The following is a 25,842-nucleotide window of genomic DNA, read 5'->3' as shown; positions in this document are numbered from 1 at the left end:
TTTTGCCTGATCACTGTTATTTTATATCTGCTTTAGAGATAGCTTTAAATCTCACAGAAAAAAAAACATTCTTGAGTCAAGGGGGAAAAAACGTTTTATGTACTTCGGTATCTTGTATTTGTTAACAGGTAAGAAAATAATTATTTATACCAAGAATACCTCAACAGAATAGAAATCTGACATAGTGACAAGAAAAAGTAAAAAAAAAATGATTCGCAGATCATTTCTTGAATGGGATGCAGTCTATTCTGCTGTAACATGTGGTTTATATTATGTTTCTAGTTTCTGTATGGATGCCAATCAATATCTACTTGACTAATATCATGAAATTCACAATAACATGAACACAAGTTGCTGCATGTCAAATCCGTCTCTTCAAGTCATTGTGTTGTACTTCTTTTGGTAAACTCATTCAATTCAAAATTAACTAGAGGTGCATGGATGAGACTATACCTGCAAAAAAGCTGACAAAAAGTCTAATTACAAATTTACTTTATATTATCATATGTGCATTAATGACTTTATAGTGACATTTCAATATTATGGATATTGTCAATATGTGGTTGTCATGACATAAAAAGTGTCAAATGTGACAGTTTAGTTGGTTTTATAGCAGTTTTCTTTAAATACCCACCTCTGCCAAAAGCAGAGGTCAATTTTCAAACACATACAGGGATCCCAATATATGGAAGTTGTTTCTCATTGGTTAATGTGAATCACCTTAAAGATAAAACCATAAAGTACTTAAAGAAGCTGAATATATGATGTGTATTTTTCTGCGTGTCAAAAATAAAGGAGAATTGAGTGAAACAAAGAAAATAAAGTATTTATTGACTGGGAGGGTCAGCCTGGGGGCAGTATGCACTACTGTCCAAGGCAGATTGTGCTGTTTTGTTTGGGGGGTTTTTTTGCTCTATTTTGTTTCCATTCCTATTCTTCTGTTTTATCCATAATAGCCAAATAGTTCGACATTTCCACTCTAAACTCTGACAAATACCACCTCCTCCAACGCTTCGATAAATGGGCTCTAAACCGACAAAAAAGTGAGTTATCGAAATAAAGTAATAACATAAAAGCATCCTCTGATCACACAATGAGTGTAAAAACACTGGCTAAATGACTGTGGCATCCATTTTTCCTGAGTGCTTGGTACATAGTCAGGTCCTGTTGTGTTGTTCATTGGAAACATCAGAAATGATCGAGTAGAGGGAAAAGTAGCCGTTAAAGAAACAAAAATTCTGGGGGGGATTTTTATGACATTTTGTGGCGTGTGGTGATAATTCTTAAAAGGGACCAAGAAGGAACAAATGAGCCCCGAGCTCCGACACCGAAGAGTTCGTGTGTGAGAGAGCTAGAGGGGGGAGTGCGCCGGGTGTGTGTGGGGGTGGAGGATGGAAGTGGGGGGAGAAAACCTACAAAATGAGAGAGTCCGCCGCTGTGGAGAAACAGAAGCGAGAGGCGCGCTGAAGAAGCCAGATGTACCGTGATAATTAGCCGAGGATATTAATGGGAATAACGGGATTATGAGGATTTGAGGAGAAGTCACCAGAATCCGGTGTCTCGCAGGGCGAGGGATTAAGTTAGGCGTCTTTACTTCTTCCCTCTGCCGTTATGGGGATAGACCGGCGGCGGAGAGCATCGCTGGCTCTCACCTTGAACTTTCTCGCCTTGTTCCTGGCTGTGTCGGCTCTCACCACCAGCTACTGGTGCGAAGGGACACGGAAAGTGGTGAAGCCGTTCTGCACAGGACCGGTCACCACCAAGCAGTCCTTCTGCATCAGGTTCAACAGCACCAACCTCAACGACACGCGGCTGGTGCAGTACATCTGGGAGACCGGGGAGGACAAGTACGTGTTGAGGAAGTTTCACACCGGCATTTGGTTCTCCTGCGAGCAGAACATCAACATGACCGGTAAGTTTGGTTTTCTACAGAAGTAACGGCGGACTGACGGCGGGACCGCTGTGCGCGCTGAGGAGGTGCGTCACGGAGGGAGACGTGCTGCTCCAGCTGCGATGAAATAAAATTAAAAGTCCGGATTTTAATGCATTGACTTTTACATTCAGTTCCACATCAACAAGGACTGGATTTGGGGATTAATCTCGGAAACTACTGAGAAAATTATATGGAAATGTCACCAGGAAGTCATAATCTGACCATGAATATATTTAACTAACAGGTTTTTGTGCCCATTGTTCAAAGGATATCAGAGAAGTTCATAGGCAGATTTATATAAACTCAGGTTCAGGATGTAATGTCAGTGCACGCAAAGACATTTAAATTGCAAACACAAATACATGAATAAAACGCTAATTAATCACAATTTAGTAATATTTATGATTAAACAAGCAGACAATGGAATAATCATGTCTGGGAGCCTGAAAAGAGCAAACTAAATATATGTAATGTTGATTCTTGAAATAGTTTTTATGGGCAAAAACATGAGCAAAGCAAGGTTAAAGGTATATTTCACCCGCTTCAGTGGTTCTTCTATCACTGAGTGTGAAAGCTGTTTTAAGAGACAGTTCCAGAAAAGCCGGCTGAGCGAAGCACTACGTGTCTGTGTGCAGACCACCATAAACGCATTTGTTGCACTGACAGTAGAATTTCTGGCCCGCACACAGCTATACGCTGCATTTCAGGCAGAAGACTGTGGCACCCTAAGATGGGGTGAGGGGGGGTTGGGTGTTCTTGTCACTATAATCACAGACTGGAACTTTTTCTTTAAAATTTTACATCGCAACTTCATCTTTGTGGAATATGGAGGAAAAACATATGAAGTCTGACATGCTATCAGCTTGGTACATGAATTAAATGTTTAATTTACGTTCTTTTACAGGTGAGAATTGCAGAAATTTCCTTTATGTTGCACCATCAAATGAAAGAGGTAAGTTTTTTTGTTTTTACATATAAAATGTTACTGCAAATAAAGACTTTTCCAGTGACTTGGCAAAATTCTCAGTCAATCAGAGCCTTTATTAGTTTTGTCATCTCAAGGCTTAAAATAACCCAAAGATCTCTGTCATGGCTGCTTTCTTGTGACTCTAAATAAGCAGACGAATCTGAAGTGGACGTTTCAGTAATTTTGTCAGTGTCCAAACTCATTTGGTTCTCCACTGACTCTCTTTCAGATATTTTTTTCTAGACATTTGTTTAAGCGTCTTTAGGCCTCCAAGTGATGTATTATGTTGTTTCTTCATCTTCATCTTCTTCTTCATCAGCACTGACTTCCTGTCATTTGAAAGTGAGTCAGGTTCCACCCCAGATTTTTTCTCACATAATTATCCTATATTGGGAAAAAAATCAACAGCTATTGGTGACACCATGGTGTTGTGGATGACCTAATCACTCGTGCTGCTGCTAGGCAATAAGAAACCAAAACAGTAAATCAATCAGATCCACGTGGTTTTCTCCCAGTTAATTAGTGCCCCGAACGCTGCCGTTGTGCTAAAATCTGCCTCTCGTTGCATTCTCGGTGTTTAGCACACAGAGTACAAATGGAAGATGATCTTGGTCTCTGGGTCTGACAGAGTCAGTGGGGAAGTGCGTTAAACATGAGTTTGCTTTTTAAATCTCTGTCATGCCATTAAGAGATTTAAAAGCAAATAAGAGAATTTTAAAAACAATCCTAAAATGTACAGGTAGCCAGTGGAGTGAAATTAAAATTGGGGTAATGTGCTCAGACTTTTTTGTTCCAGTTAAAAGACGTGCTGCAGCATTTTTGCACAACCTGCAGGCGCCTAATGGACGCATCACTAACCCCAAAATAAAGTGCGTTACAATAATCCAGCCTAGAAGTAACAAAGGCATGGATTACTGTCTCAAAATGCTGTTTCGATAAGAGAGGCTTTATTTTGGCTAAATCATAAGTAATGTTTTGATCCCAAATGAGACTCACATAGAAAAATGAACAAAACCTTGTATAGCACATTAAACTTCGTGATTAAGATCATGAAGTCATTAGGAAACTAATAACTGATGTCATTTTTAAGTAGGAAGCAGGGTTCTGCTCTCATGGACTTAGATACAATTGTACTTCTTGCTGTAACCCTCTGCAGGCTGTTGGAAAGAAAGAACGTTGCTATGAGCTACTATTTATGTCCTATTTATTTATGTCCTATTTATTAATGTCCTAAAGTAAACCAAGCAGAAGAGAAAAGTATCTGTGCCATATTTCCTGGCACCAACAGTGCCATTAATTAAGCAGATCGTCCTGTGGGTCACATTCACAGGGTCAAAAATGTTTCCCAAAATCTCAACTCCTAAATTTTAATTAGAGCTAGCACGTAGTGGATATGTTATGTATATTATGTTTGATACTCAGTTTTTCTTATTCATTTTTTCTCAGTCGGAATTTTATAATAAAAGTTCAGTTTATGATATTTGTCAGGAGGCAGTATGACGTGACAGAGAAGATACGTATTGTACCAGACTTAGCAAAACAGAAAAATGATTTTTTTATCATAAAAAAATGGGAATATTTTCTAGACCATCAGCAGGGAAGAGAGGGGATAATGTAAATCCAAAGCCTGATTATTCCACTGTCCCAACCTGCTTCTTTATTTCCAGAAAAACTGACAACAATGTTTTTTTGGGAGGGTTTGACTCAGTCGTAGTTGCTGTCAGAAATCTTCCTTTTTGTGTCATTTATAGACAGAGGTGGGTAGAGTAGCCAGAAAATTGTACTCAAGTAAAAGTAGCACAACCTCAACATAGTTTTACTAAAAGTAAAAAGTAACCATCCAAGAAATTACTCAAGTAAGAGTAAAAAAGTATTTAGTGAAAAAGGCTACTTGAGTACTGAGTAACTGATCATAACATCTGATTTAATTTTTAAAAATGAGATAATCACAAAAATATAAAGTTTAGTGTAAATTTTAAAGACTGAAAAGCAAAAAAACATGAACATAACATGATTACAAAATAATAAATCTAAGCAGAAGAAACACTTTTCTAATTCATTATTGAACTAATATTTAGAGAAGGTATATAAATATATGTTAGAATACTTCCAGTGACAGTATGTGGTGTTACTTTATTTCTCCAAATGGCACAACAGACTCAGCAGATAGAACAACATTAAAACTACAAATAAGAAGTCTCACTTCGACATAAACTGTAGATGTGTGTCTGTGTCTCGTGCATTTTTGGTTAAAACGTTTATCATTCATTCAGTGAAGTTACTCACACTGAGCAGAGTAGCCAGAATTCTTTCTCAAGAGTAGCAATACTTCATAACAATGTTACTCAAGTAACAGTAAAAAGTACAGTGTAGTAAAACTACTCCTAAAAGTATTTTTTTCCCAAAAACGTACTCAAGTAAATTCAACTGAGTAAATGTAATTAGTTACTACCCACCGCTGTTTATAGCTCACTCCTCCACTGAAACCCCAAAAATGCCTTATTTCATTATGTTTCAGTAACACAAAGAACTGTAGTGCCTAAAAACTACAGCGTACATCTTTTTTATAAAAATATTGCTGTCTTAAAATAAGAAAAAACAATTAAATGACACCTGTTTTGAAAGACTGAGGTTAACTCCCTCAGACGATGGCAGGCTAACACTTTGTTTCATTCAATTGTTTTATACAAAAAGAAGAAAATTCAATAAAAAAGCCATCTTTATCCTTTAATCCCTCCTACACACATGTGCTTCTTTCTTTTCTTTTCTTAACTATGCAAACAATTAACAGTGTGCACACATGTAAAATGCTGCATAAATACAAGATGTGGGCAGCAAATTAGTAATCTGTAACCAGGCAACTCCATATGAGCCTCGCCGCAAAGACAAAATAGATCCTCGTATAAAGAGATCTTCAGCAACTGAAACAGTAACTTGGATGCCAGACTCTTTAAACAGAAGCCTGTACCGTTGTCCATCTCTTTGCAAACCATTTGCCAGCATCACGATTAAAACACTAGGATTTAGCAAAACAAAGAAACATTTCTATGGAAGGGGCTTAATTGCAGTGTTTTAAAGCCTCTATCTTTTCCTAAATTAAACTTTTACTGAAGTCAATTTAAAGCAAGCAAGAAAAAGACTTTTTAGCTGAAGGACGTATTTCTGTCCACAATTCATTCAGGGATATTTTGGGTAACAGGCATGTTACGTTTATTACACACCTTATGATTAATTAACCACACACTAACTGCCTGCCCTTGGGTGATATATGCAATTACACTACAGCGTACACTGAAAGGTTTTTAAATCCGCTGATATTTTGTCCTAACACGTATATAGACTCCAGCTCTATGCTCTGTGTCTCTGGGTAGATCATGCTCTATATCCTCTCCCTGACTGTGAAGGTTAATGATACGGGGGATGGGGTTGCCGGTGCACCTTTCTCCACTCACTCTTCCCCGCTTCCTCTGCCTTTTCACGTCTCTGCTCCCTTCCTTCACCCTTGCTCACCCATATTCTCCCTCGCGCCCCAGTTTCCCTTCTCTCTCACCACGACGTCACACTTCAACACCACCATCCACACAACTTGATTTTTTCTCTTGGCCATTACTTTGCTATAACAAACTGTTTTCACAGGTGTGCTGTGGCTGTGCATAGTTGCAGAGTGCCTCTACATTCTCCTGCTGGCCACCGGAGGCATCCTTATGTCCATAGAAGTGTGTCACATCGGCAACGTCATCGACGGGCTCAAGCTCAACGCCTTCGCCGCCATATTCACTGTGCTGTCAGGTGAGAAGCATTAATATAATTACCATCTTTGCCATCGAGTTAGTGAAAAGCATCAAATCAAATAGTTGTGATTCAATTTTGTTCATGTTTGTTTTGTGCTCTCCAATGAAAAGATTACAGATACTGTGATTGTTCTAGTATCTTTTTCCACTTTAGATGAAAAGAGCTTTTATTTGGACATATTACTAACTATACTATATATAACTATATGTTGCTGCCATTAGTGAGTGCTATACCCTCCCAAAAGTCAACTGGAAAACCTTGAAACTAGTTTAACTGGCTTCCAAAGTTAGAACTCATTGTTGTCCTCTTGCGTTAAAGGAGGATTTTCAGTGAAGCCAATCATATGTGGGCAGCAGATACTGAATATCTGGCTTAAGTTTTCTTCTGGTTTCTACGTGTTTTTAACCAAAACCTGCTCAGACAGCGTTGGTCAGTAAAATAAAGAATTGAAATTTAAATCAGAACGATGCTGCTTCCAGGAGTCTTTGTCTTCCATTTGTCACATATAAACTGATATGTTGCTTCCATTACTATTACTCATGTCCAGTTCATAACTGATAGTGTTCCAGTGTTTGATTGTCATATCCAGTTATGCTTTTATTGCAACTATTTTAGATATTTGTCGTACTTTAAAAAAAGCTGTTGCTAATCCAGTGCTTTCCACATGATTTTTTGCAGGATGGGCCAAAGTCTTAGAGTACTTTTCTGCATTCATTCAACTCATTCAATGTTTAATTGAGTCATTTTGACAAGTTCTCCAGCAACACTGGCTGAAATGCAGCCACAGCCTCTACCATGTTTTACAATTGACTTCAGACAGTCACTGTTGTACCTCTCACCTGATCTCTTCCATGCATATTGATGAGGATATACATTGGCAGTTCTTCCCATCTAGTTCATAAGCTCCTGAAAGAGTGTATCAATATGCCGTGAGGGGGGGGGGAAAGAGGTGTTTTAGAATTTACCCCTCTCCAGGTAAACAGTAGTAAAACAGATCAAGGACACTGGAGGAAATCCGGAGCTTTAGATCAAAACCAAAGCAGACAATTCAGATTTTTTATACTTAGCTCTGCATTAAGGGGTTGTGATGTCATCTTTGTACACGGGATGATGAAAGAATCTGAGATGATGGAGGAGCTGTCAGCCATGCACTCAATGTAAGGGACAAGGACTGGGCATGATTGGTTCATGGAGGCAACTGCATGCTTGGGTAGGCTGGGGCTCAAACGGGAGGCGTTAGAACTGATGGCTGTCCTGTTTTTCTGCACTTCAGACTTTCCAAAAACCTGTGAATTGTGGTGGATCGTGGTCTCTTTGGTGTTCTGGTTTGATTATTGCTAAGAGACTTGACAGTCAGGTTTGTTATCAAATGCGCTGATAACTTGCACTATGAAGAAGAGCATATTTTTTCAGTCAGTTGTAGTTTTTGTCGTGGTTTAAGCCATGCTCTCCTTTTTACAACTCACTAAACTATTAAGTTTATATTTATTTAAGGAGGAGGAAGTTAGCCTACCTTGCAGGTTTTTGCATAAACATAATATTTATGGACTGCTGTAGTACTGAAATGTGGAAAACTATCAAGAACCACATTTTGTTTTTTGTGGACAAGGGCCTTTCCCTTATTTTTGCACGCGATTACATTGGATAGCATGAGAATCTGAAACTCCAAAGTGACTCTTTCTTAACCTCCCTTATTAGCATTAATGGCAAGGTTACTATTAAATTTTATTAGGTCCTGTTGAGGCATTGGCAGCTCCTGTGCACTCAAGAATGTATTTTTCAGCATTATATAACGCACAAAAAGACAGCATCCTGTAACTTCACCTGATTTTGGTAACATACCGATGCACCAAATGAACAGTGACAGTATTGCATTGATGTTAGGCTCCTTGTCCATGAAGTTCTTTGCCAGTATAAAACTGAAAAGTCATGCCCTGTAGAGGACCCCAAAATAAAAATTAACATTTACTGCAGGACCGTTTATCCAAGCTTTATATACACTTTTGCTAAGTACTGTAAGAAAACGATAGCAAACACTTGAGATATATACTGATTTTATTCCGTTTCTGTTTAACTTTAACACCACTGAGTCCTTAGTTCTGCTTCCTTGTTGGCATTTATCCAGTCATATATTCAGGCCAGTTGTAGCCTCTCAGCCCTGAAAAGATTTCCAGCCGGTTTGCAGTCTGCCTCCCTCTCTCGGTGGAGGAATTAACAATGACCTTCTCTCTAATCCACTCTGTGAAAATGATCCCGACCACCACACTCTGGGCAGTGATTCAGCAATGAAAGATACTCGACTCCACGACAGTGACTCACAGCTTTTTGCTGCTTTGACAGGTCAAATTCAGAAAATGTGTTTTTAAAAAAACTGAAAAGGCTGAAGAATCGTACAACCTGTACAACCGAGGGCCACACTTTGACCAATTTATTTAATGCTTAAAGGTTGTAACATATGTGTGTGTACTGTATCTATTCTTTAACTACAGGCAGTTCTAGTTAGACTATAGAAAAGCCTCTTGTAGGCCTGGAGTAAAACTGATGCTATACTTGATCCACAGCTCACCCAAAATATGTTATGTTACCAGCTTTTGTTATGTCAGTGACATGAGAGAATCAGTACTCTTCTCATCTCTGGCTAGAGACACATATTGTTTAGCATTGCTTAATTTAAAGACCTGAGGCAGCAGAGAACAGCTAGTCTGGCTTTATTGAAATATGCCTAAAACATGATAACGTCATAAATTAGCATGATGTGTTGGATTTGTTTAATCCATTCATAAACCGAAATGCAGTAATGTGCAAAAGTCTTGAGCACTGCTCATTTCTTGATATATTATGAGGAAAACGGGAAATACATGCAGAGACTGAAACATGCAATCCTACAGCATATATGTCCAAAAAAAAAAAAATCCCCGCTCGCCCCTGTGGGTGGTCAATTCTTCAAGCTCGGGTCCTCTACCACAGGCCTGGGAGCTTGAGGGTCCTGCGCAGTATCTTAGCTGTTCCCAGGACTGCGCTCTTCTGGACAGAGATCTCCAATGTTGTTCCCGGGATCTGCTGGAGCCACTCGCCTAGTTTGGGAGTCACTGCACCTAGTGCTCCGATTACCACGGGGACCACCGTTACCTTCACCCTCCACATTTTCTCGAGCTCTTCTCTGAGCCCTTGGTATTTCTCCAGCTTCTCGTGTTCCTTCTACCTGATATTGCTGTCATTGGGAACCGCTACATCGATCACTACGGTCGTCTTCTTCTGTTTGTCTACCACCACTATGTCCGGTTGGTTAGCCACCACCTTTTCATCCGTCTGTACCTGGAAGTCCCACAGGATCTTAGCTCGGTCATTCTCCACCACCTTTGGGGGCGTCTCCCATTTTGACCTCGGGACTTCCAGTCCGTACTCGGCACAGATGTTCCTGTACACTATGCCGGCCACTTGGTTATGGCGTTCCATGTATGCCCTGCCTGCTAGCATCTTGCACCCTGCTGTTATGTGCTGGATTGTCTCTGGGGCATCTTTACACAGCCTGCACCTGGGGTCTTGCCTGGTGTGATAGACCCCAGCCTCTATGGATCTTGTACTCAGAGCTTGTTCCTGTGCTGCTGTGATTAGAGCCTCTGTGCTGTCTAACAGTCCAGCCACTGGTAGGATTTCTGGATATCAGCCACCTCCTCTATCTGCCGGTGGTACATACCATGCAGGGGCCTGTCCTTCCATGATGGGTCCTCGCCTTCCTCCTCTTTCTTGGGTTTCTGCTGCCTGAGGTATTCACTGAGCACGTGGTCGGTTGGGGCCATCTTCGTGATGTGTATATATATATATATATATATATATATATATATATATATATATATATATATATATATATATATATATATATATATATATATATATATATGTGTGTGTGTGTGTGTGTGTGTGTGTGTGTGTGTGCTGTTTGATAACAATATATAAACAGTCTGAACTGTTTTTCAAGCTTTCTTCTAAATGAAACAGACTTGAAGTAGACTTCAGGATAGTTCTCCAGGCTCCTTGAAGGACATTCAAAGCACTTCTTTGGATGTTGGTTTCCTCTTTTTCACTTCTCTGTCAAAATGATCCGACACTGCCTCAATATCAATGTTGAGATTCAGGCACTGGGAAGGCAAATCCATGACTGATAGTGTTCATTTTGTGTTTTTCTGTTCTGTGTTTCATTGTCATGCTGAAAAAAGCATGACAAAAAAAAACAATCAGATACTTTCCAAATCGTTTTGCATGGTGGATTAAACTCTGATGGCACTTTTCTGTGTTCATAATTTTATCAGTTTTATCAAGATCCCCAACACAGAACCATGACAAAGCCTGCCCTATGTTTCATAGATGGTTGTACTTCTCTCCTGACCTTCCCAGAACTACACTGACAACGATTTAGATTCTTGTAATTTTTTAAAGTGATCCTGAGCTATAGTTTTCCAGGCTTTCTGAAGGCCTTTCAAAGTTTTCCTGTGGACATTGGCTGCTTTTTCACACATTGTCATTCTAGTCTACTTTCTGTTTTTTAAGCCACTTAACATCACTATGACTCACTTAAACATATAAGTTGGTCAGATCCACAATAACATTTTCTCCTTGCATCAAGCTTGTAACTTTGCAGACATCTTGAAACCTAAATTAACTGTAATTTCAGTGGTCACTGGGACATAAATACTGCATGTATAGAATCACCAGTAAAACCAGAATAAAAGGTGTTTTAAAATGCTTTTAATGCCCAATACTGATTTCTTACTGTAGGAAAGAAAATCTGTTCATTTTGATAAAAGGTCACGACAAGGAGAGTCTCTATCAAGAACAATGTGGACACAGAGCAGTGTCCTAAAGCATTACAAAAAAATGGAAATATTACGTTTGCTCAAACCCAAAGAAACTTTACTTCTTTGATCTAACTCTAAGACAAGACATTGCTTTGATTGATGCTTTTGTTCAAATAGTCTGTTTTAGTGAAATGTATTTTGTAGGAAATGAGGTTTTTGTCTCTGCTTAGATCAAATTTTCTGTCACATTTGTCTTTTTCAAAGAATCTGGCTTTATGTCTGTGAAGGAAGGCCGCTGATCAGAAGGCAAAGTTTTTAAAAACTTTAAGAGACCAAGAAGATCTAGAGAAATTCATTCAAGAGACATATATGGATATGTGGTGAGCCTGAGGCTACATATTGATTAGTTTGACGTTAGAGTTGGATTCCCCTGGTCTGACTGTTGCTTTGATTTTAGGGTAAGTACAGAGTAACCCAAGTTCTCCTTTGATCCTGTTGGTGCATGAGGTAATGACGGAGCTATAGTCTTACTAGTTAAGTGTCCTCTAAACTTCATATCGTGTATCAGTTGCCTTCTTAATCCTATATGACTTTTTTGCGGATGAATACACTGGGAATGACCTACTTTTTTTCTTAAACTGGAATATTTACAAAAAAAAAAGAAGTAAAAAGCAAATTGAAAGTTCTCATTCAAATAGATTTGTACAGGAGTGATATGGGTAATGCATCGTATTTATCGTCACGACATCAGCACCACCCCACCCTGCTTGTAATCACAATTACTTCAAACCTACATTGCCATTACATTCAAATCACCACAAACTGTATATAAAAGATGGATGCAAGTGTCTTAAACCTGCATTATTTCTAATGGATGTTCAAAAAGGCATCAAGCTACATGGAAGTCTATGGAAAAACAGCCTTCAGCTCCTTTGACCTTAGTAAGAATTTCCCTGATCAGTTCAGATCAGTACCTTACATATTCCTCTGGTTATCAGTTTTCTCACTCCTCATTTTAAAATCACCAAGATGGCAACAGTACTAACACTCAAGCCTTTAAAGTTTGAGTTCAGGTGACCATGTTTTGCCTGGCATAGGCTCAAGTGAGTAAATGGACCTCCAAACCTATTGTCAGTTTAAAAAACTGGTGAAGGTTTAAAACGTTGTAGCAAGGATGTTATAAGATGGAAAAAGTAACAAAGATTTACCTGATTTTTTATTTGTCACTTGTTAATCATATTGACAGTTTGCTTTTGTGTTGTTGTGGATTGTGCATCACTGTGAATTGTGAGACTTTATTATCTCCTTTCCAAATGGGAATCTCTGACAAATGAAGCTAATCAGAAGTGCCAAAATCTGCAGTTCGTTTAATGGCCAACTGAAGCTAGATCCATATGTGAGTCAGTCCCCCAGACTCCGGTGTTGAAATGCCCAAGTAATTGGCATTTAAAAAGCCTTTACATTACATTAAATGGATGTAGACGATGCTGGATGATTTTATTTTATCTTCTATTTATTTCTGGTGCATTTTACTGGCAGGGGCAGGCTGAAGGTTGACACCTTTTCCAGGGTCTGTCTATCACAGCAGAAAAACTACTGACCATCGCTCAGTCATCCTGTTGTGGTCTTGTGATCTTTTCATTTTCACCTGATAGGAGCTGAACTCGTGCTCCCCTGCAACTAAACACACTTACCCCAGTGTTTTGCCGGCTGTAACGTTCAGTAAGATAGCGAGTGAACTCTCAACCCAGGCCGTATGTGTCATGTTTTATTTATATATGGCTCGCTGTCTGAAGAAGGGAGCTGTTTGCATAAATAGAGGGGGTGAAATCTGTGAGGCTGGTACTCAAGTGTGAGTGTAGTTTTTATCCCCCTAAAACACAAAATCATTTAGAATTTTTTTACGGCTTTTGTTTCAGTTTGTCGGCTCTCAAACATCAACGGTTTAGTGTCCTTGTAACGGTTTGTTTCTCTTTTTAATGGGCTGGATATGTTATGTTAATGAGGTCTGAGCTGAAATTTTATTACACCTGTCAGTTATGTGACGTATGATGAGGCGTGTGAGGTGGTGATGAAAAACAGACGTGTTGGGGAAGTAAAAGAAAGAGAGGCTTTCTTTGATGTGAGGAATGAACTTAAGTTGAGCTGAATTCGGGTAATTAATGTGAGTAATGTGAGTAAAAACTTCAGTTTTTGTGCTGAAAATAAAAACTGTGGCAGTTCCGCAGGCACCCGCTATTAAAACCAATTTGTTCCAATAGTAAGAGCGGTCACTGTACTGTGTGTGACAGAGACTACTGCTCGTTAGTGTATAAAGAGCCTGAGGGGACAGAAGGAAATACTGAGCAATCTGGAGCTATTTTAGGTGATGCTTAACAATCTGAGAAAAATGTGACATGTTTCTCATAAACAAAACCAAAAATGCATTTGTATTCCTTTAATTATATTTTGCATTACTTTTGGAAAATCTTTTTAAACATTGCAGTTTATTAAAAAAAAACAAAACGGTTATGCACCATTTAAATACAGCTTATTAAAACAATTTTTCTTGATATGAAAGAGATCATGTCTTTCATATCTTTTCTGACTTTTTCAAAAAAGCAAGTTTCTCCAAACTCTCTATTCTCCATTTGTGTTACACTCTAACTTGCCAACTGTCAGCTATTTTCTGCCTTTTTCATGCTGCCCAAACAAAAAGAGCCTCAAAGTTTCATTCTAATGAGAAAGCTACACAAGACAAAATCTGAAACTCTGGCTTTTTCCACTGGACCATAAAGATGAAAGGAGTTCAAAACATAGACTTTGCTTGCCTTCAGTTGATAAGAGCACATAAAAAGACCTCTGAAAACTACAAAAACACCTTTGAATATGTTCAAGTTTTCCTATTCACCTTGCTCTGCAATGCTTTATCTCAAATAAATATTCATAAAATATTCATAATAACTCTACTTCAAAGAACACATGCTCTGGCGGATTAGATTAACAACACTTACCGGTAATACGCGTGTTCTCAATTTTAACTACTTTTTTTTTTCACCTTCCAGCATCTTGTCTTAATACCTGCAGCTTAAAGCAACTGATCTCCAAAGCAAGAGAAACGTGGCACAGCAGCAGCAACAAGTTTACTTATCTCTGACATGGAGACAAACATCTGCTAGATAACCCCACTTTCTGTTTCTATTTCTTAAATTAGTGTGTGCCTAGTGTACTAAAGTGTGCATGGCTGTGTTGCTTGACTACTTAAGGCACAATGAACCTGTAGTTATTTAAGAAACTACCAAAATATAACAAGAAGTAACAATTTGATTTTATGTTGGAGAACTGCAGATGTTTTATATGGACAGAACAAATATTTCAGTGTCAGTGGAGTAAAGCAATCGTTATGTTAGAGAAATCATCTGCTCACCAAGTATGTGTAACCTGGTGACAAGCCTGTGAATGCTGGCTAGTAGTTGGGATGTCATCAGAACCAAAACTTATGAATGAAAAGCTTCAATACTAAAAGTCTGAAAACACAGCAGTACTTGTTTTTTCAGTCCTGTATGCTGGGCTGCATATTGTGTACTAATCTATCCTTAGATGCTGAAGAAAAAACAGGAGGCCTACAAGCTCAGGAGAAGCTATATTAGCACAGTAAAAAAAACAAATGCAAAGAAGATGGCACCTAGTGCAGCTGCTGTGATAGTGTAAGTAAGTAGAAATGCAAGATCAACCAGCCAAAGATCAAAATCAAACGAGTTCCAGGATTCTCAGCCCTGACCGCTGACGGGCCAGTCAGCCTCATGTTTGACATATTATGAGTCGTCCTGTTTCATTTTCATTTCATTCATTTTCAAAAGCAAAAAAGTATAATGTTGTATTGATAGTGATACATGATTGGCTCTAACTAGCTTATCTACCTCGCAAATCCTGTTTTTCTTTTTTGGAAGGCCAAGTTCCGAGGTATTTGGAACGCAGCAAAACATGCACTATGACTAAAGACACAACCCACTATGAAAACATCCGAAACACCTTGAAACAAAATTATTTGTTTACATTGTAAAGAAGCTAACAAAGACAACAACCCATTTATCTGTACGTCTTTCCAATTGTAGACCACTTTACTGTCAGTTTTTTAACTTAAAGAAAACCCTTGCTGCAGTTTGCTATTACATTCATGTGTGTGTGGTACAGATGGAACAGCCTGGCTCTGTCGCTGTAATCCTGTTTCAGCTCCTTCATCATCCCTCTCATTGATTGGCTGAGTACAGATCAACATGTTATTTAGGTGACCAAGTGGAAATTTGGTTTTGTATTAAGCAGTGAAAGTTACATAGTATTTCACTGTCAGTCAAACAATCTGGGTATGTTCCAATTTTATAACTACGATATATATGAATCTCTTTTTAATACACTGATTACCCATGATGTAACACCTTATTGTTACATTTTCAACACAAAAACATCCTCTTTAGCCAAAATAGCACATACCCTGGAGTTACAGCTTAAGAAAGACCTGAAAACAGGGCTGTACTTTGGTATTACCCAGTTTGAAAAAAGGGGGGACTTCTTAAAGACTTAAGAACTGTCCAAAAGAGTTTTAACCAACATAATTTAATATAAAAAGAGCAGCTTAGAAAGGCAGCTTCTCAGTAAAGATGAGGAGAACTATCCATCCATTTGCTTCCTCTTATCCTTTTTCAGGGTCGCTGGAGCCTATCCCAGCTGTCTTAGGACAAGAGGCAGGTTTCACCCTGGACAGGTCGCCAGTCTGTCGCAGAGCTAACACATAGGCAGAGACAATCATTCGCACTCACATTCACTCCTATGGGCAATTTAGAGTTTCCATTTAACCTAACCCCACTAAGTGCATGTCTTTGGACTGTGGGAGGAAGCAGAGTACCTGGAGAGAACCCACACAAACACAGGGAGAACATGCGAACTCGACAAAGGAAGACCCCGTCCTGATCCTGATGGTAGAATTAAACTCAGGACCTTCTTGCTGTGCGGCAGCAATGCTGACCACCATGTCACCATGCTGCCCCAGTCCCACTGTTCAAGAACATTCAAGAAAATTTCATAATAATGATCTTCAGTGTAAAATTGTGAAGCCTGTGAATGCTCTCTTCTTGTAGTCAGAGGAATTGAGATTTGAAATTCGTTTTTTGTTTTTTTTGCACACATTGATGCCACATCCTCTTGACTTTTTCAGTGCAGTCCTTGCACATTTCAGCAAGCCATATTTCTCATGAACCACAAACTGCAGATATTAAAACAGCATTGGTTTGTAGTAGAAGAGTGAAGTTGTTCAGACCTTCAACCTATAAACATTTGAAGCATTGCAAAATGAAAAATGAAACAAAGAAGACCCAACACTGTTGACTAGGTAGAATACTATATCAGACAATATTAGGGCCGTGGGATGCTACACGGTAGTAAACATGTCCCTGTACCAAACTGTTAGACGTGTTGCTGCCATTAAATTACAATAAGCTAATATTATTTATCAGTTTAAACAATTGGGTTTATTCTTTTTTTACTTACACTTTATACACTATTCCAACTTTTTGGTGCTTCTATTATTTACAAATATTCCAATACGAGGGAATATGTTGCGTAATATCTCTCAACAATAAATGTTTTTCAGTCTGTACTAAAATAATTCTGCTGTGTTCTTGTATGAAATCACACTGTGACATCCTGTTTCTGATGTTCTGACCAGATACTCAGAAAAAGACTGTTCTTCAGCCAACTGGAATTAGACGAGGCATAATGCCCCACCAGAGAGAGAAAAACAATTCATTGCTCTTCGTGTGTTCGTGACTTTGAGTAAAGCATATTGTTTGTGTATAATCTTTCACATGAGAGTATTGCAGATTAATGACATGCCCCTACTTGCAGTTTGATGTTGTTGCTGTGCAGGTCTGACATGCCGAAAAATGAAAAGTGTAAAGTTTGACATATCCTGTGACCGGTATTGTATTAGCCACAAAAACATATGTATATTTTCTTTTTTCATATCCGCTTTGTCGTATGACAGATTTCTCATGCAGTTCTAAACGCAGGATTAAAAGCTCAACCACCTTTTGTACACTGGATGAATAGTCATTTTCCAAACAGCGTGATAAAGGACAAATAATCCTTAGTGTCAGACTTCAGTTGTAGCTTGTGCACAATGACAAAACAGATTAAAAAAAATCTAGGTGCCCCCTGTTGGCTGTGAGAGAGCTTTGCAGCACAGATTAGGCTAAACTGCTTTCTCGATGTTGTACGGCTGAACTGGATCAAAAGCGTCACATCTCTGAGGCTGCTTGTATATATTAAGTGCTTTGATACTAAAAATAAATAACCTTGCAATGGCATGTATTGACTTCTTTTGGAAAAAAATGACCTTGTGTTAGGAGAACAAGCATAATTTCCAGAACGTGCTGAGACTTGGAACTGCGATTTGTTCCACTCATCCTGACGCACGGCTGCCTCTGATCTGCATAGCATTATGATAATGTAGCACTGTCATATCTTTAGGAATAAACATGAGCTCTGATAGGGATGAGATGAGAATTTAGGTGTTTGGTACTGAATCTGGTGCACTCATGTTCGGCCCAGGGATTTGTGGAGGGGGGACTTATGTGGTAATCGGATTGGTAGGCTACAAATCCGTAGCTTTTTATTCCTGTGCTGTTTTGTGGGCAAGGCAAAATCCAGCACAAAAAAATCAGGTGCAAAGATGAAAATAATAAATGAAGCGAAGCACAGAAAACCAAGCAAGAGGCAGATGAGGGGAAGAGATGGGAAGAATATGAAAGGACAAAGAGTATACCGGATAAGTGGAAGATGTTGCTAATCTCTACTTTACGTTTTGCACCCAGTTCTTGGTATATATGGATTGGACTCAGTTGATGGCTGCTGAAACCTCGAACAAACAATAGTTGTCCTATTACAGGATGAAAGCAAGCCTGTTGAGCATGAGATTTCTTCACATAATGAAAAGGGTGTAAATAAATAGGAGATCTCTTGTAATGTCTGGGCTATCTTTTATTCTACTAGCTTCTCCAGCTCAGTACAATCTCCCATCAGTGTTATCCATCTTGCTGAAAGTCAGAGCGTGCTTTTTGTTTCTTTTCCATTCATAAAGAGAAAAAATATTCGATATGATTTACACAAAGATAGGCAATTTTAACACCTTTGCTTTTTTCTATTTTTTACACAAAATCAGGTTGGAATATTTTTCACAGATGGTCTTTCTCACATTTGCCACAGCAGAAAATTTTATCCTGCAGATATTGCTCTACTGTAAATAAACTATGCCTGAAGTACACAGGAAGATGAACTGGTAGCTGTAACAGGAAATGATACCAAGATGCTAAACAGCTTATATTCTAATACATTTAACACTGCAAATGTGGGAGAACTACAAATGGCAGCAAGCATGTCATTCGTTGGTGTTGTCTATATCTGTTAGTATTTTCTAATTTCTAGTTTTAATCTCAATTTTTGGCATTTATCCTGCAAACATGCCCAGATAATAAAGAGTTGCTTAAAAAGTACAGAGCAAAAAAACGCAGTGTGAATGAATAATATATGCATAATAGAGAAAGACTCTTTCGTGGCTAGAGTTTTCATTATTAGCATCATAAAAGGTGAAACACTGTACTGCGCTATTAATGAACTGTTTGTATGTTTTTTAATAAAATAAAAACTAAAGAGTAAATTTGTTTAGAACAAACAAAAAGTATGTTTGAGGCAGGCACTGCTGCATCCAGTTAATGGTTCCTCTTAGTATGAAGCTTTATTATCTCTAATTAGTAGTACATTCAAAAACTTCATAATTTTAACAAAGTTGAAAAAAGTAAAGTTAGTTAGGAAAGCTTGTGCATGTTCTTATCCATCATTTCCTTTCGTATTTTCATGTATTCTACATGGATCCTAAGCTAGCTGGAAAGCTAACTTGCTGCCCAAGATACATAGCTTTACTTTTACTTGCTCAGTATCGCGTCTAACTAACAGAATGTTACTGTTTGGGTTTTTTAAATCATTTGGCTAGAAAAGAAAAGCTACAGTTACATAAAAACTTCAGCCAATTCACAAAGTAAGCTAACTGTCGCTTGTTTGCTAACTACAGCTCATGTGCTAGCAGTAGCAACAGCATGGCTAATATTTTTGTTTTACCTTGTTTAGTCTTGACTTTGACAAGGCAGTTTTGAGTCCTTTTATAGGTTGCTATATATAGTTCTGCCTGTGGATGTATTTTATCAAATTAATAATATCAGTATTATAGGAGGGCTGATATTAAAAGCTAATAATAGCTTTTTTGATGATCTGCTAGCGACAGCGTTTCTAATGGCCAATAAATGAAAATTTTAAACGCAAAAAAAGATGTAGGAGAAACACTCCAATCCACCAGGGGTCGAATGTTGGGTGTTGTTAACACCAAATTATAGGGAAATCTATTTTCCTGTCGTGTGTCTAAAAGAAAAAATATCGCCTGATATATCAGAATATTCACCACATCGATATCATTGGGGTGCATTGCATCTGTGCTAGATGCTTTTCTGAATGTTTACTGGTGTGCAGTTAGGATTAAAGGCAGATGAGAATAAGGCAGTGCTGGGAGAAATTCAGCCCTACCCTCCTACCATTACCTGAGGTCTGGGTTTCTCTGCTCCACTGCTGCCAACACAACCCAGCCACAGATAAGCAGCCAAAACTGGATGGATGAATGTTTCTTCAAAATATGTTTTTTCACCAGTGTGTTGCTGGTGTAACTCAACTGTTTGATTCAAATGTAGTGTAAAAATTACAATTAGTTAAAAACCTTTGTTGTTTTCCTTGTAAATTGCATATTGGCCTTGAGCTGAGCATGCCTAGCAACAGAAGCTTAAAGGGAGCAGGGTTTAGGGAAAAATGAATTCTCTCTCTATTTTCCCCTTGACTCTCGTGGTCTTCATCTCACAAACAGTAACACGCTGAGATTGGCTGTAATTACCATATTTATGCCTTCGTGTCTTTCATTGCACTAGTTGATCCTATTCCCAAGCAGAAGCCTGCTTACGTGCAAAAGTAAATAACTCCACCAACACTGCTGTATTCTGAAATTTACAGCAAGATTTATTAGCAGCAGCAGCACTGTGGATGGTATTGTTTTCACCTCCTGAGTCAGCTTGTCATCATGGGAAATTGTGGGCCTGGATATACCTACTTTAGCAGGAGCTGCTCACAGAGGCTGCTTTGGGAGCAGTAGCTGTGCCATGTTTTCAAATAAAACGGTGAAAATACACCCAGTTTATAATTAATTCATAGTTAATGAAAAATAGTACATTAATTACTCACTAACATAACAAAAAGCTCTCTTCAATGAATGCTTTAAAACACCGACAAAGTGCAGACACAAGGATGGCAAAAGTGAAAGGCAAAGTTACTAGATACTAGTTAGGTCTGCTATAATATATGGTTTGGAGATGGTGGCACTAACAAAAAGACAAAAGTGGGAGCTGGTAGCGGAGTTGAAGATGTTAAATTTTTCATTGGAAATGATGGACAAGATTAGAAATGAGTACATCAGACAGACAGTTTGGGATTCATGGATGTAGAGAAGGAGGATATGATGTGTTTGGTGTGACAGAGCGAATCTCATGAGCTTATGAGATACACTCAGTGGCCACTTTGTTAAGGCAAAAATACTAATCCATCACTGTAACAGGGACCCAGTGGTTTCAGGTAAGTATGCATGGTGAAGATGTCCTGCTGATATTCAGACCGAGCATCAGAATGGAGAAGAACGTTTGACGGTGGGAGGGTTGTTGTTGCCAGGCAAGCTGGTCTGCCTGGCAACAACCTGGTCCTTTGAGAAACGTATGATCTACTAGGTGCTTCCCACATAATCACCTCCAGGGTGTACATAGAGTACAGAGAATTGTCAGAAACTGGGAGAAAATGTGTTGTTGATGTCAGAGGTCAAAAGAGAATGCCAGAATACTTTGAGCTGATAAGAAAGCAACAAAGCTCCCTTCGTTACATCTGCAGTACGCAGAAGAGCATCTCTGAATGAACCAGGTGAAGCAGATGGGTGCAGCAGCAGAAGACCATGCGATGTACCACTCCTACCAGCTAAGAACAAGAAACAGTGGCACCTGCTGGGTCATAGGCTAGACAAGAGTGAATATTTTTTTAATTTGTTTTTATCAGAGTTCTCCGTGTTGTTCCTAGCTCCTTGGTGCGCTGTTACTTCTTCTGGTTATTAAGGAATAAATGAGAAAATAATAATGCAGTAGACAAAGAAAAGTTGGTACACCTGAAAGTTGCATTTCACTGTTTATTTCTCACAGTTTTATTGTTATTTTCTGCTCCACTTTTTCTGATTGATTTTTCAGCTGTTAGTGAAGTCTTGTCTATTTTTATTTATGTATTTATTTCATTTTAAGAATGTGTGAAATAAGTAAAGAAACAGAGAATCAGTGCCTAGTCTGGCCACATAGTTAGAATTTCAGCTTCTGTAATATTTCTCTCTGTATGCGATCATTTGCCAACACTAAAGGAAATACATTCTGTAGATAGCAGCACTACTCGGTGTGACTCACTTAAACAGTGACTCACTGTAGCTCAGTACCCCTTGCAGTAAAATGAATAGTGAAGGAAGCATGCAGATTCAGCAAATACAGAGTATGACTAATCAGTCCATGTGACAGTGTTATTGAATTATTAGACCATTAATACTCATTTTTAATAATATTTTAGTTAGTTCTGTGGTTTCATCCTGGGATTGGTCAAAGGATATGTTAAATAGCTGAGAGGTAGTTAGAGAAAATTCTTCTGCTCTATATTTTTTTATTGAGTTCTTAGAGGTTTAAACTTTGTGTAATAGCAGTGTTTGACATGTTTATGGTTGCAAACAGCATGTGTTACATTGTGCAATACTGCCATCAAGTGGTGGCTATCAAGAAATACACTTAGCAGGTTCTTTGGCTGTCAGCGTGGGTAAATCTTATTGATTTATCGGTGTTTGTGTATGTGTGTCCAGGTCTGTTGGGGATGGTAGCCCACATGATGTTCACCACAGCCTTCCAGCTGACAGTCAGTCTGGGCCCAGAGGACTGGAAACCTCAGACGTGGGACTACAGCTGGTCATACATGTGAGTGATGTTGGTTCTTTTTATTTTGCTCCCAAGCAGCCAGACATTCGTGTCATTTTTAAAGTGCTCTTGAACAATAATTCTCCAGGCTTTCTGGAAGTCAAAGTTTTTATTCGGACATATAATCTAAAAATCAACAAGGTTTGTGAGTCACTCCAAGCCGAGTTTGGAGAGTTTTTCTGAGCATTAAATTCTAACGTCTTTTTTTAATTTATTTGTGACAAAATCGGTGAACTGACTGTAACTCAACAATGATTCCTTCTTATCATAGTTTTGTACAGATAGCACATCTATTTGAACATTTATGTTCTGCTCACTGCCGTGAGCATACGTGAGCTTGTTAAACTTCAAACATCAGCTTTTACAGGGGCGGTGTTTTGTGTTCCTGTGCCTCCTGGTACAGTAAATTGTCCACAAATTATGCCTTGCTTCTATGCAATTTTAACAGTTTGCAAAGCCATCTGTGGGCCAGACTGAACCTTTCAGCACCTCAGTTGTAGCCTACTTTTCAGTCTTTTCATCTGCTGCAATCACAGGTCCAAAAACTGAGCTTGTTAAGTGGATAAAGGAAAAAGCCCACTCTACAAGATAGCTTAGTCTCTTCTCTTTGTGTCTCCTGTGCTGTTGCGCTCAGCCTACTTTTCTGTATTTCTCTTTACCCTGCTCCCTCCCATTACAGTCTTTGTAGTAGTTTCTTTCTTATCCCACTGTTTCACCACCTGGCCCTTTGAGTCCTCACTTGTTTGTCCTCCCAAAGCATTGAAATGATTTGGTAAAATGTTCTATACACTGATTATTTCATCTTTGATCAATTTAAATTGCACAAGAACAGCAGAAATATGTAATACTTCATTTAACCATGCATTGCAGTTTTTTTCTCAACTTTTGTTTGCTTTGTGCTAAAATTGGAGCCCAGCTGATACTGAATATTAAATCATTCGGTGATTTGAAAGGCATTTCAACAACATTTCAACAGATTAGCCAATATTTTTTTCTTTTTCTGTGTTGCTAGTGGGAAAGCTTGTATTTATCAATCACTATAAATACTAATGTTGATAAATCAGCACACAGATAATATTGGCCAGTAACATCAGCCTGACAACAAATGGGTTTTGTCAGGGCTCTGTGTGCGGGCAGGCGGAGAGGAGGATCCAAACGCAGGACTCAGACACTGAACTGTAACTCAAACCTCAGCTTTATTGCTGGCATAAAGCAAAAGATGAAACAGAGCAATGGTACTGAACATAAACTGACACGAAAACACACAGGCATGATCTGATGGTACGACACAACACCAAGCACGGGAAAACACAGGGCTTATATACACAGGGTAGTAATGAGGGAATGGGCAACAGGAGGGAGACACAGCTGGGAGAGATCAGGGCTAACGAGACGGGGGGACCAAAGCTGTACACACTAACCTAAGACAAAGACTTTCACAATAAAACAGGAAACATGAAACACTACTCAAAGACATGGACTCGACACAGAGGGGCGGACAGAAAATAATACATGAAACTCAAACAGTACATGAAACCACAATTCCTAAAGCATGGATAAACAGAAACATGAAACTCTAATAATAAACATCATCATCATCACAACAAGAGAATGAGAAAACAATCCAAAACACCAAGATAACTGAAACACAAAGTACCAGAGAAAGATAAAGAATAATCCACAATGCAAAAGTAAACCAAAACATGATAAACTCAAATTACTGGGTCCAACGGACCCAGAACCGTGACAGGTTCGGCTCTAGTTAAACCTCATCAGTTCAATGTTTATTCCTGGTTAAACTAACAATTATGCCTCAATAAAGCAGACAGGTTTGCAGGGTTTTTATGATGAATCAGCGCCACCAGGAGGACAATTCCTCCTTCACATTGGCTGGACTTTTATTCTGCAAAAACACGATGGAAGCACATAGAAAGTTTTTTATCAGCATAGTACATCATTTCTGGTGGTTATTTAATATAGAAAAAAAGAATCTTTTACTCATAAATATCATAATTTATGCATTCTTGTAAATTTAGGATCAAATCACTAAATTACAAAGAAAAGAGAGCCAGTTTTTGGAAGCCACCATCTTGCACTGCTGTCTTGAATACAGTAGACACAGTAGCATAATAGTGTTTTATGTTCATGGCTCGAGATATACGTTGCCTGCCTTATACGTTACTTTTAATTAGAAGATCACAAACAGCTCTTTCAAGCTCCAGCTATTTAGCATTAGTACATGTATATTCTTATCATTTCCTTCTCATTATGCCTCTGTCCTCCTCCTCTGCTTTTGTCTCTTCCTCATTTCCACCTCGTCCTCTTCCTCTTTACCTCAAGCTTCATCTCCTCAACTGAAGTCGGGGCTCTAACACATGAAAAGGTTCATAAATATGCTTATTTAGTCTCAATATTGTCGCAATTACTTACTCACCGTCTCTGGACAATGAGCCAGCTGAACAAAAACAGCAGCTGGTTTTAAGCTAATATTGTGCTAGCTACAGTGTTGCCAACTTAGCGACTTTGTCGCTATATTTAGCGAGTTTTCAGACCCCCTAGCGACTTTTTTGCTAAGAAAAGTCGCTAAAAAAAGACGTGAAAGCGCATATGGCTTTTACTCTCAACAAGCAGCGGGTGCTGTAACGCAGTCAGTTCTTCTTTTACTCTTATGCTGTTTTGTGGATCAAGTTTAAAACTACTTATAAACACACACACACAAAGTAACTCCACCAGAGTGCCTATTTCGGGTCACTTTTGCCGGTCCTAGCCTGGGTAAAGGAGCAGGGTTGGAATTGTGACATTACAAAAAACAATAATTGCTAAAAGAAATTTAATTTGTAGTTCTAAATAAATTCTAAATGCATTTAGGACGTTTTTTTGCTCACTTTATGTCTCGTCCACGATGTTATTTCTCTCTCCAGCAGCGTAGGTTACAATTACATTAGCATGACCAATTATGCAAATTAGGTGATGACGTCATTTAGCGACTTCTAGCGACTTTTAGGACAACCAATAGCGATTTTCCTTACTGAGGAGTTGGCAACACTGGCTAGCTAGTGTGCCAGACAGCTGAGCTAAACCGTAGAATGACACCCTGCACTTACTGCAGATGACCAGCAGTCCTACGGAGGTTTTTTCTCCTACAGTGGCCAGTGTAGCTGAGATTTATGAACTTGAATTGAGTGGGATAACAAAACAGGATTCAGTTGACTGCAGTCTGCAGTCTTTTGACATCTATTGGGGTGG

The 25,842-nt window shown here is 38.8% G+C and overlaps 1 protein-coding gene across 1 annotated transcript in view; it reads left to right on the top strand.

The window, feature by feature from the left end:
• The first annotated feature begins 1,353 nt into the window (after positions 1 to 1,353).
• gsg1l2b (gsg1-like 2b) overlaps positions 1,354 to 25,842 on the top strand; it is a 31,058-nt gene continuing 6,569 nt past the window's right edge. The window contains exons 1-4 of the mRNA XM_085169336.1: positions 1,354 to 1,912; positions 2,838 to 2,885; positions 6,537 to 6,689; positions 22,485 to 22,596. Coding sequence (XP_085025462.1) covers positions 1,612 to 1,912; positions 2,838 to 2,885; positions 6,537 to 6,689; positions 22,485 to 22,596 — 614 coding nt within the window. The 5' untranslated portion in view covers positions 1,354 to 1,611. The remainder of the gene's footprint in view (positions 1,913 to 2,837; positions 2,886 to 6,536; positions 6,690 to 22,484; positions 22,597 to 25,842) is intronic.

The sequence above is a fragment of the Neolamprologus multifasciatus genome, chromosome 8 (genome assembly GCF_963576455.1).
Source record: "Neolamprologus multifasciatus chromosome 8, fNeoMul1.2, whole genome shotgun sequence".
Lineage (NCBI taxonomy): Eukaryota > Metazoa > Chordata > Actinopteri > Cichliformes > Cichlidae > Neolamprologus > Neolamprologus multifasciatus.
This window is presented reverse-complemented; position numbering and strand designations above follow the sequence as displayed.